Raw genomic sequence first — 12,747 nt, forward strand, 5'->3', positions numbered from 1 at the left:
ATCACTGAGTGCCAGGAGTGATTCATGAATTCAACAAGATGTGATCCCAAAACAAAACAAACAATAGAAGAGCTTTTGTAGGAATTGTGTTGACTATGTTGTCAGCAGAGCACTTACAAGTTCTAATGAATTTGATTTTCCTTTCTCTACTCTTAAAAGGGATTTGAGTGGATTTTTAAATGAATAACTAATGAAATAAAAACATACCTTATTTCTTAGCATTAACATTTTATTCTGTTTATTTTTTGCTTTTTGGGGCCACAATTGGCTCTTTGATCAGCTGGGTGCAAGGCAAGGCTGTACTTTCTCTCCAGCCTCAGCATGAACTCTCTTTGTTTATTTGTTTCTGGGCCACACCTGGCAGTCCCTAGGGGTTCCTCCTGCCTTTATGCTCAGAAATTACTTCTTGTAGGCTTGAGAGACCATATGGGACACCAGGGATCGAATCCAGGTCAGGCAGTTGCAAGGCAAATGCCCTACCCATTCTGCTATCACTCCTGTCCCAGCATGAACATTTTTTAACTGAAGCAACTTTCCTCAAGTCCCATTCCAGTGGATCCTTGTACTCATCCTCTTTTTTCTTTTCTTTTCTTTGCTTTTCTTTTTCAGAACCCTCTACCAGTTTATCCAACCAAAGTTTTGAAATTCAGAAATTCATTTAATCTTTATGCACCAACAACTTATGGTTCAATTTTATGAACATATAAATGCTTCCGTTCAGTTTCCTTCAACAAAAGAACAATGACCATATCCATTCGCCCTGCATCATGCAGCATACAGAGGCAGCTGGTTCAGTTAGGTGCCAGCTTTGCAACGTTGGGATAAAAACAAAACCCAGCAAAACACTCTAAAATACCCCAGAATTTAAGAAAGGCAAGGTACTGTAAGAGGAGAGGAGAGGAAAGTCAGGACCAGCTGGAGTTAGTCGTCTACATAAAGTCACCACAAAATAGAAGTCTTAGCATATCTCTGGCTGACAGCTCTGATCTTTGGGAGCAGGTGGTGCCTTCTAGAACTTGTTTGTGTTTAGTGTGAGAAATTCCTACGTGTGTGTGTGTGTGTGTGTGTGTGTGTGTGTGTGTGCGCGTGCGTGCACTTGTGCTTGTATGCACATGCAAAGAGACTTTTCATTTTTCTTTTAGATCCCTAAAATTTTAGAACCCTCAATTTCCCAGAAACTAGGTACTAAGAGTACTTTATTCTGAAGACCCTCTAGTAGAGCCCAGTGCTGATGGGGCCTGGTGCATCCTCAAAAGAATCAGCTTTGCTTTGTGTTCTGTAGCCAGTATAGCTTGTGTGTGTGTGTGTGTGTGTGTGTGTGTGTGTGAGAGAGAGAGAGAGAGAGAGAGACAGACAGACAGACAGACAGACAGACAGACAGAGACAGAGAGACAGAGATGCTTTCAGCGGTGCTCCAGCCATTTGAATGATGTCACCTGGGGCTTTCTTTTCTATCACATTCCTTGGTCCATGGCTCAGACTTGCTAAGTAAAAATCTCTGTCAACAAGGTTCAGGGATCTGCCCATAACAAGTTCTACATAGATCCATGTGCACCTGAAAGTCTGAGAACGCTCAGACAAGACTTAGGGAAGTTCCATGGTCATATCTTTTTTATGTTTGGGAATAAACTTGTGATTTCCACTGGGCAAAACAAATCTTGAAAATGAAGTTGAGAGCTGAAGCTGAAGAGATACCACTGGACTGGAACATATGCTTTGCATGCAGAAAGCCTATGCTTGACCCTCTGTACCTCATGGTCCCCTGAGCACTTTTTGGAGTTATCCCCAAGCACAGAGCTGGAATAATTCCCGCTGGAGTACCTCGAGGTGTGACCCAAAGACCAAATAAAAGGATAAAAAGAGAAGAAATTGAAGTTGAAATCTTTTTTTTTTTTTTTTTTTTTTTTTTGGTTTTTGGGTCACACCTAGCAGTGCTCAGGGGTTACTCCTGGCTCTATGCTCAGAAATTGCTCCTGGCAGGCTCGGGGAATCATGGGATGCTGGGGTTCGAGCCACTGTCCTTCTGCATACAAGGCAAATGCCCTACCTCCATGCTATCTCTCTGGCCTCTGTTACTTTTTTTTTTTGGATAGAACCATTTCTTAGCTAAAATCAGGGATGGCAAATGCACTCTTGTAGGTAACTTAGGTAGGGTAACAGGTAAATGACATGATGAAGAAATCTAAGGGTTCTGGGAGAATTCAAGGGAGCATGAAGAGAATTCAAGGTAGCTGAAGGAAGAGCCAGTTTTGTCAGAAGAAATTGTGTAACTATAATGTGTTCAGATCTGAGTTTTCATAGAAAGTGGAATTTGAGGATCATACATGGAGCCTGTATTTTTGAGTGATGGAAGGTTTGGCCGGGAGAGGCACGCTGGTCAATGCCATGATGGTCATCCTTCAGAGCTCTGTATCCTTAGACATGTTACTGAATCCCTCTGTTTCAGCATCCTTATTTGCACAACAGGGATAATAGTACCTGCCTCCAAAGATTGGTACAAAGAGTAAATAAGTTGGTAGATGTAAAGGGGCTAAAACAGAGGCAGACACATAGTGAGTGGCCTTTGTTAGTTCTGCTGCTGCTGCTGCTGGCTGACTGCCCACCACACTGATAGATCAGACAAAGCACTCTAGGCTTGTCATTGGTCTTTGTCTCTGTAGATAGAATTCAAGTAGGGCGCTATAGAGTTTGTCATCTAAACCAGGGTTCTTAGCAGAGAGAAGGAAGATCCTTTAATTTATGGTTCTGGTATAACAAGCAAATGGTATGCTTCTCTGATCAACTTTTCTTTCTAGTCTTCAGTGGTATCTTTGTCTAGAAAAACCTTACAGGATTTTATTGTGTCAGCTACTCAATATGGACCTAGAGTTTCTTGTGAGGCTTCTGGTGTTGTTGGTTTTTTTTTGTTATTGTTGTTGTTTACACAGCAACCTTAAGTAGATCCCTTCTTGACTGAAGAGCAGACAAGGCAGAAAGAGGTTCAGGGATTTATAGGTGCCAGGCAGTCGTAAAATGTGGAGCTCTTTTCAGAGATTGTTGAGAGTCAGGCTGGCACTGCTCAGCACTCAGGGCTGTGTGAGGGCCCAGGAGAGTCCCTGTTACCCCCATTCCTCCCCTCACTTCCACCAGGGCTGTTATTTCACAGCAGCGCCGAGTATAAGGAGCTGTGGACATGGGCATTAAATACCAGGCTGGTGCCAAGTACATTTCATCAGGTTGCTACAGCCAGTTTGTGGGGCTGCTCAAGAGTTTCATGGATAGTGGCAGCTGCTGAAAGTAGATCCCCTGACTAACAGCCGCCTGAACTTGACACCTTTGTGGCTGGCGTCACCCCAGACCTACAGACAGAAAGGACAGCTGAGGGCAGTAGTCTGAGGGAACTCTTGAAGGAGAAACAGAACCCAAATAAGGCGTCACCCACCCATAGCTTCCGCTTTTCGGAGCTCTAGGTATGGCCCATCAGCATGGAAGGAGACAAGTCTGGCATGGGAAAATGGTTGTGGTGAGACTGAACGAAGAATTTGAAAACTCTTAAGAAAGGGGACATGGTGACTTCGACACACCTGGAAGTACTCCAGCGGCAATGGGACAAATGTATTTTCCAAAAACCAGAGGGAAACATGATGGTAGGAGTGTTCTCTTCAAACCAGTCTGGCAGGACGTTGATCATTATTGGGATTCAGTAAGAGAGAGACTGGACGCTCGTTATGCTCTTTTCTGTGAAAAACATTCCAGATGTTGACATGTTCTGGGAATTAGAAAGAAAGAATACTTCCTGTTAATGTCAGCACAGTAATGTTAGTGTTTCTCCAAAGCTGTTTTTTTTTTTTTTTGAGCACAATGAAATATTGTGCTTTAAAATTGAGTTAAAAATTAAAAGTTGGGGCCGGGAAGGTGGCGCTAGAGGTAAGGTGTCTGCCTTGCAAGCGCTAGCATAGGACGGACAGCGGTTCAATCCCCCGGCGTCCCATATGGTCCCCCCCAAGCCAGGGGCGATTTCTGAGCGCATAGCCAGGAGTAACCCCTGAGCATCAAACGGGTGTGGCCCAAAAACCAAAAAAAAAAAAAAAAATTAAAAGTTAAGGGCAGGAGAGATAGCACAGCATAAGAGCATTTGCCTTGCAAGTAGCCAATCCAGGACAGATGGTGGTTCGAGTAGTCCTGGCATCCCATATGGTCCCCCATGCCTGCCAGGAGTGATTACTGAGCACAGAGCCAGGAGTAACCCCTGAGCACCACTGGGTGTGACCCAAAAACAAAACAAAACAAAACAAAAATTAAGAGTTAAAAAAATAGCAAAGAACATGTCAGCATAAACAAATATAATGCTTTGAGTCTGAAGTCTTTTTTTAGCCAGAATATTTTCTAGCAATGAGACCATGTAAGAGTAAGCCAAAGCCTAGAATGAGACTTCAGGATTCCTTCCATCTGTTTCAGAGGTAGAATCCTCCCCCCCCCCCCAACACACACACACACACACACACACACACACACACACACACACACACACACACACATCCTGAAAGGAAGAGCCAGAGCAATAATAGCACAGTAGCACAGTGGGTAAAGAGTGTGTTTGCCTTGCACATGGCTGACCCAGGTTCCATTCCATTCCATCCCAGACATCCCACTATGGTCCACTGATCCTGCCTGGAGTTATCCCTGCATGCAGAGCCAGGAGTAAGCCCTGAGCACCATCGATAGACAGATAGATGGATGGATGGATGGATGGATGGATGGATGGATGGATGGATGGATGGATAAAAATAAGTTTAAAAAAGAAAAACAAGTCTCTGGCTATCGAGCAGACATTAGTTCTCAGTGTCAGCTAAAGACTTAACTCAGAAATATGTTAATAATCCAGTTTTCCTATTCAATATTTTATTGTCTTTTTAAAAACTTAAGTGCACCCTGTACTGCATTATTCAGAGTTATTTCTGATGTGGGCAGAACCTGGCTCACTTAAGGGAATTTATTAGGAGGCTCATGGAACAACTCCCATAATCGAAGGAACTTTCTGGCAGTCTAGATTTGGTGGGGTGTGTACCTTCTTTGGTAAGGCTCCTGGTTCTCATCTCAGCTCTAGAGCCCATCTATATTCATCTCTTGGGGAGAGAGACTCTGATTGGCTCATCCAGGTCTGGTACCAAAAGGGGAAGAGTTCTGACTAAACCTGGCCCCTGGAGACTTAACTGTGTCCCCTCCCCACTGAGTAGAGCTGTGTAGCAGGCAGCCACCTCTGAGGCCAGACTGTCAGTTTATATAGACTCTTACCTCCTCTTGTTTTGACTGCAAAACAATTATTTGAAGGTTAAGGGACTCCTATGGGACAGGACTGAGGAATGATTGGGAAAGCTCTGACAACTGTGTTAAATTATGCGTCTGAATTTGGCCAGAACCAGTGTTGGCTGTCAGGTTTGAATTGGGAGAAGTTGTGATGGGTATTAAAACTAGAAAAGAAATGGCAGAAGAAAAGATGGGCAAATAAGAACTCATCAAAGGTCACAGCTATTGACTGAGAGCCTAGGGAACATTTTTGTCCTACAGCTCTTTGTCTCGAGAGTCACTCCTGTCACTTCTGGTGGTATACAGGGAATCAGGAAGTGCCAGGCATAGTCTGCGTTCCATCCATTGAATTGTCTCTTCAGCCTTTAGGTTGTAAAACTCGAGTTTTAATTGGGTTCGTTGGGTACTTTCAGAGGGAATGTATAGAAAGTGTCTAAACATTTCAGGGCAGAGAGGGCTGCTCTAAGAAAGGTGCCCTTTTATCCTCAGACTTAAACTCTTTTGAGGTCATCTTTCCCTGTCCAAAACCAGTCTAAGAGCACCTCCTTTTTCATCCTTTACTAGGGAGTGAAAGCAGAATTTCAACTGGAAGATGAGAGTTTGAGAATGTAAGAAGGAATTTCTTACTCAGTCCTCTGGTAAATGTCTTGTCAGAGTCCAAAAAACGAAGCAGAGGCGATTGAGTAACCAGAGAAAAGGTTCGATGTGCGGGGATGAGGTAGATGAGGGCTGGACTGCAGCTTGGAATGCAAGACCTGTGCAGCCTCAAAGAGGGCCAGGCCAGAGATTTAAGAGGCCTCTAGAATCAAGTGTAACATGTACATGGGACCAGGCAGGGTGAGACAGAAATGACAGACACCAGCTAGACTGAGGCTTGTGACTTTGACAGGAGAGCCAAGTGCATACCAAGCCTGGCTTCTGCTGGGTTTGTGCACTAGCTGGCTGAGTCCTGGTGAGGACCACCTGGAGATTCCTGCCTTCAGGGATCTACTCACCAAGCCAAGAGCTCTTGAAACAACAGATCCATTACAGAGAGCAAGGGACTCGGAGGCAACTCCTTAGATCTGGTGTCTAGCAAGCCTCCATATGTCAACCTGGACCCTTTTGCTTGGACCATTTGGCTTAAGAGTCTAGAACTGCCAGCCTCTTCAGGTTTCAATGACATGCCTCTCTATTTGCTGGCAAGACCGAAGTTTTCCGAATATTTCTTGAGAGACATATCTGGAGGGAGCTCTTTCAGAATAAAGAAATCGACTACGGGGATAGCTGTGAGTGTCATTACAGTAGAGATATCTTTGAAAAGGGGTGAGGGAGTATTGGTTCCCAGACCTCCATCCAGCCTTTCCAGGATGGGAAGGGACATTTGCTCACTGAGGTTGTGATAAGGGCTTATGTGGGAGTCTGTCCCGTGCCAGCAATAAGGCGAGCATTGGCAGGGTATGAGATCATGAAAAAGTAGCTTCAGGGTGAAGAGACTGAGTCAGGACTGAGGGAGGGAATGCCCCAGAAAGAATGGCAGTGATCCTGCTGTTTCTCTCTGCATATCCTGCACCTGGGAGGAAGAACCAATCTTCCTCCCTCAGCACAGGGACAGTGCTCTGGGCTCCTTACATCCTCATAAATTCACAACAAGAGAGCCATGAGTGGCCATGCAAATCTTCACTCAATCCTCTTGAGCCCCTTGAGATGGACTGTAAACCCAACCTTTGTGCCCTATTTGTTCAATTCATCACATTGTCTTTTTATTTTCTTTTGGATTTTGGGCCACACCTGGCTATGCTCAGGGATCACTCTTAGTGGTGTTCAAAAAGAAGTATAATGTGGTACTGTGTGCAAGGCAAGCACCCTTCCACTCTGCTCTCTTCTGCCATGTTCACAGCATGGACGCTGATTGCACCTATATCTTCTCTTGTCTGTGCAGATGCAGGAGCTGGAGCAGAGGCTGTTGGAGGCAGAGCAAAGAGCTGAGAATGCAGAGACCCAGGTAATTTGGGTGCAGGGGGAAGATTGGTGGGAATGTACAGGATGGGAGAAGGGAGATGACCACTGCTTCTTCCATGACACATATGTCACACTGATGAGTTTCTTACAGAGGCAAGCAGAATCTACAATCATGTATTAAGGCCTCTAAGCTCTCTGTGGGTCTAAAGGAGTCTGGCTAAGAGTCACTCCATCAGCAGATGAGAGGATTAGTCCACAGAGATCTGCACTATGCTGTGGTAGAAACTACATCTGACATCTCAGTGACTTATTTTCTTTAGTTCTCACTCACTGAGATATTCTGCCGTACATGTGGTTGGGGACCCTAGCCATCACAGCTGCCCCTCTAGTGGAACCATCTGGAACATTCCGCCTCTGTGCCATGGCGGCAGGGAATGAGCTTGTTTACCTCTTAAATGCTTTCCCCAGAACTCTCATGTCTTCCCACTCAGCTTCATTGGCTGAAGAAAATTCCAGGATCTTCTAACCACAAGAAGACTGGAAGTTAGGGCTGCACATAGACATTCAGAGAGCAGCAGAGGTCACTGCCATGGAGATGCTGGGAACAGTTCCTCTGGTGTGGGATGGCCCAAAACTCAGCTGTGCCTTTCTTGTCAGTTCCTTCTTGTACCCAAATGAGAGATCAAGAAGTAGTTAGTGAATTAACTGGTTGTCCCACATCATCCGGGATCTGCTGGAAGTCATAGATCTGGGCATTGGGGAACACTTGTGTTCATTTCACACACATGTCCCAGCCTCCTGACACTTGTGTCCATTTCAGACACATGTCCCATCTTTCTGAACCATGGGTATTTTTCAGATGGGTCTGATGGAGGAGAAGGTGAAACTGTCCAATTTGAAGAACGTAGACTCTGGAGGCAGCCTGCACCGAAAGTACCAGAACTTGCTGAAAGCCCTGCAAGGCAAAGATGAGCTCATCCGCCAGCTGCAGGCACAGCTGGAGAAGCAGGTAAGGATCAGATCATAGGGATGCGCTAGTGCCCTCTCAGCTGAAGCACAAGTCACCCCCAACTTGGGGAGTAGAGCCCCCTGTTAGAATCCTGTCTGCATTTGCAGGCACCCCACCCTACCCCACCCTAGACTATTCCTTCATGAGATTCTTGCAAGATGTTTTTTCCCTCTCACTGTACCCTCTGAGTCTCACATGGGTACCCAAGGAGCCAAGCCAGGCACATAGTGGGAAAAGGGTTGTGGAGGTGGAGCAGTCTGGGTTCGAATCCCTTCTCTAACAGCTACTTCTGTGTCTCTGGGCAATGACTTTAGCCTTGATTCTCCTTTGAAAATGGTTTCTACCACCAGAGAACCATGTAGAGAAAAGACTTGGCTAATCTGAGCTTTTGTGTCAGGCTCATTCTGTGTGAGAGATGAAGAACTTTTCTTGGGGCCGGAGCGGTGGTGCATCTGCCTTGCCCGTGCTAGCCTAGGACAGACCTCGGTTCGATCTCCCAGCGTTCCATAGGGTCCCCAAGCCAAGAGTAATTTCTGAGCGCATAGCCAGGAGTAACCCCTGAGTGTCACCAGGTGTGGCCCAAAAAAAACAAAAAACAAACAAGCTTTGCTTTCTTCATCCTGGCCTTTTGCCAGTATGTGGACATACATGTGGCATGTTACACATGCCTGGCATATTAGAGCAGCGTGGAGTGAGATAGTCTGCTGGTTGGTCTCAGTGCCAGAGTGAACTTGTAGAAAGAGCCCAAAGATGGCCCTTCTTCTCAAAAACTGAGCCCAGGAGGGACCGCTTTCTGTTCTTGCAGCTGTGGTCACTTCTTTGCTCTGAGGTGCCATTTGGAACACTTGTCCCCACCCCTCTCAGTTCCCTCTGCCTAGTTTCTTCCCTTCCACATCTCACTAACTTCATCCTGTTTTCTGTCCCTTCCCTCTGCAATTGGCTTTACATACCCAATATATCTCCCTGCTGCCAGAGCTCTGTTATTTCCAGAAAATGCCTCCTAGCGTGGCCAGAAGACATGAGTTTCCCAAAACACCTTCCTTTTTCCTTTTCTTTTTTTTTTCTTTCTTTTTTTTTTTTTTTTGGCCACACCTGGTGGGTGACACTCAAGGGTTACTCCTGGCTATGCGCTCAGAAATCGCTCCTGGCTTGGGAGACCATATGGGACATAGGGGATTGAACTGAGGTCTGTCCTGGGTTGAGTGCATGCAAGGCAAACACCCTACCTCTGTGTTATCACTCCGGCCCCACCCAAAGCACTTTCTGCAGGAAGGCCCACATTGTCCTAGGTAGTGCCTTTAACTTTCTCATGAGCAAGCTATCATCACTCCTGCATTCCCTGACCTTTTCCTTAATAGGGTGTGTCATGGTATGTTTAAAGCACCTTGTGTTCCCCAAAGTGATGATAACCTGAAAATTTTGACAGGTAGACTCACTAATAAAATTCTTAATTGATTTTCGAGATATATCCCCCTTTGACTGGTATGGGATGGCAGGCATTCGGGGGAATAGGCACGCAAAACATTCTTGTTAAAGCAGAGGTCAGAAAAACATTACAATACTAATTGGAATTAATTACATAATTGCAATTACAGTATAAAATAGACATTCGTAATCTCTGTTACCAAAACACTGCATACATTGTCAATATGCCAAGATCAGAATGGGAAGAGCTCGATTTTAGAAGCTGTGCCACACACTGGCAGTGGCAAGTCAGTTTTTCTTTTGAGCCTCAGATTCCATAGCTTATAAAAAGGCATCAACAAATGATAGCAGAGGCCACTAAACAGTTTCTGTAAATATTTTTTGCTGATGCTTCTCAGCACAGCTCTTGTAAGTCCCAAGTGTACAGAAATGAATGGGCAAGGCAGTGTAGCTTTATTTATAAAATATAAATAAATAAATAAATAAATATAAATATTTATAAATATAAATAATAAACTATGTTATTTATAGTTTATAAAACATTGGCAAACAGATTCTGGACATGACGCAGGGTGGGAATGCTTGCCTTGCATGTTGAGGGCATGAGTTTAGTCCCCTGTACTAGAAAAAAAATTAAATGAAGGTAGAAGAACAGCTTTTATTCAAAGGCCTCTGCTTGTAGCCCTTGACTTAGAGCATCATAAAGTACTTGTGAGAGTTTGCCTTTTCTATATATTATCTCATGTCCATAGATGCCCTGTTTGGAGCTTATATTCATCATCTTATAATTGTTAACCAGTTTTTACCAGAAGTATGACCAAAGTTATTATTGCGAGACTCTGAACTCTTCCATATTCATTCAGCTGACTTCATACTTTTTCTTTTTTATGCTTTGGATACTGTTTTTGGTTTTCTTTGAGAGTTTTGTTCTGTTTCATTTTCAGACTATACCTGGAAGTGCTGAAGGCTACTCCCAGTTCTCTGGGGTTGATCCTGGCAGCACTTGGGGGGATCAGGTGGTACCAAGAATTGAACCTGATCCTATTGCATGCACTCAGCCTGTTGAACTCTGTCTAATCTGTTTTGGCTTGGGGCCCCCTCCAGCCCTTTGAATCACCTCCTCTACCCATCTTCATGTTTCTAAGACCAGAGTTTTAAGACCTATTATAAAATTGTTGACCTCCTGTGCCTCAAGCCACAGCATCAAGCTCATTAGTTTCTAACCCAGCAAAAGATATATGTTGACTCCCCGCCCCCTCACCTTTCTTGGAGGTGATGGTGCAGACCCAAAGGATTATGCTTCTCATTCAATGTCTCACAGAAGTTAGTACCAAGTTTTACCCCTTTGACTATGTTCCCTCTTAGGCTAATCTAATCTATGCATACAAACATTGCTTTGGAAGAGTGGCTCTTAGAAGCCACGTTTCACTATAGGCATTGGGAAATCCTTCTCTCCTTCCCTTCATGGTGTGAAGATTCATAAATTAGGTCTTTTCTTTCTTTCTTTCTTTCTTTCTTTCTTTCTTTCTTTCTTTCTTTCTTTCTTTCTTTCTTTCTTTCTTTCTTTCTTTCTTTCCTTCCTTCCTTCCTTCCTTCCTTCCTTCCTTCCTTCCTTCCTTCCTTCCTTCCTTCCTTCCTTCCTTCCTTCCTTCCTTCCTTCCTTCCTTCCTTCCTTCCTTCCTTCCTTCCTTCCTTCCTTCCTTCCTTCCTTCCTTCCTTCCTTCCTTCCTTCCTTTCCTTCTTCCTTCTTCCTTCCTTCCTTCCTTCCTTCCTTCCTTCCTTTCTTTCTTTCCTTCCTTCCTTCCTTCCTTCCTTCCTTCCTTCCTTCCTTATTCCTTCTTCCTTCCTTCTTCTTTCTTCTTTTCTTTCTTTCTTTCTTTCTTTCTTTCTTTCTTTCTTTCTTTCTTTCTTTTCTTTCTTTCTTTCTTTCTTTCTTTCTTTCTTTCTTTCTTTCTTTCTTTCTTTCTTTCTTTCTTTCTTTCTTTCTTTCTTTCTTTCTTTCTTTCTTTCTTTCTTTCTTTCTTTCTTTCTTTCTTTCTTTCTTTCTTTCTTTCTTTCTTTCTTTCTTTCTTTCTTTCTTTCTTTCTTTCTTTCTTTCTTTCTTGGCTTTTGGGTCACACCTGGCCACGCTCAGGGGTTACTCCTGGTTTTATGCTCAAAAATCGCTCCTGGCAGGCTCAGAGAATCATATGGGATGCCAGGATCGAACCACCGTCCTTCTGCAGGAAAGACAAATGCTTCGCCTCCATGCTATCTCTCCGGCCCCAGGTCTTTATTTCTAATCGTCACAGACAAGATGAGAGGATAATGCTAGTATAAAATGCATGCATTGTGAAAGGGGCATGCAAAAGCTTGTTGTTTAGCCAGGAAAAGATTGTTTGGTATGACCTATTTACCAGAAAATCATCTCCATTTTCATTTTAAAGGTCAGTAATGCTTTTTTTCATTTTTAAAAGAATTCCCTTCCCTCACCTTCCCTTTATTGTTGTTGATATTCTTAGAGTGACTGGATCTCAGATGCTTTGCTATGTTACTCACACATTTTTAGTCTGTTTGTTTAGGGGCCACAACAGGTGGTGCTCAGGTGCTAATCTTGGAATCATATTTAGGAATCATTCCCTGTAGAGTTTGGGGGACCTTTCAGGGTTAGGAATCAAACTAGGCCCCTGCATGCAAACCATGTTCTCTGGCCCTTTGAACTATCTCTTTGCCCATGCACAGAGTTCTTAGATGTGGTACTTGCCAAGGTCACACTGGTTGTGCCCCTCAAATGCTTGGCCATGGAGCTCACCGAAGTTCACACTTCTTTAGCTGTGATGCTCACCAGAAGTTCACTCTAATGCTCACTTGTGCTCAGCAGCCATAACACTTTCTAAAAAGCAGTAAATGATCAAAAGTGACAAAGATGTGAGCATTTCTTTTTGCTCCAGGTTCACCCACTCATGCACATTGAGGGACTTTTTTCTCCAGGAAATGCTTTTTGGTTCTAGACCAGATAATTGCCTCATCAGAAGTAAAGTTCTATTTGAACGACTCACTTCATAGAAAGGACAAGAAGTGTCTTCTAGGGAAGTGCACTCTTCAGA

General features: G+C 44.1%; 1 protein-coding gene across 1 annotated transcript in view; it reads left to right on the forward strand.

Moving 5' to 3' along the window:
• The window catches only part of PLEKHH1 (pleckstrin homology, MyTH4 and FERM domain containing H1), a 71,886-nt gene that overhangs the window by 16,712 nt on the left and 42,427 nt on the right, over positions 1-12,747 (forward strand). Inside the window, exons 3-4 of the mRNA XM_049770295.1 lie at positions 7,208-7,270; positions 8,087-8,236. Coding sequence (XP_049626252.1) covers positions 7,208-7,270; positions 8,087-8,236 — 213 coding nt within the window. The remainder of the gene's footprint in view (positions 1-7,207; positions 7,271-8,086; positions 8,237-12,747) is intronic.

Source organism: Suncus etruscus, chromosome 3, assembly GCF_024139225.1.
Source record: "Suncus etruscus isolate mSunEtr1 chromosome 3, mSunEtr1.pri.cur, whole genome shotgun sequence".
In the NCBI taxonomy this organism is placed as follows: domain Eukaryota; kingdom Metazoa; phylum Chordata; class Mammalia; order Eulipotyphla; family Soricidae; genus Suncus; species Suncus etruscus.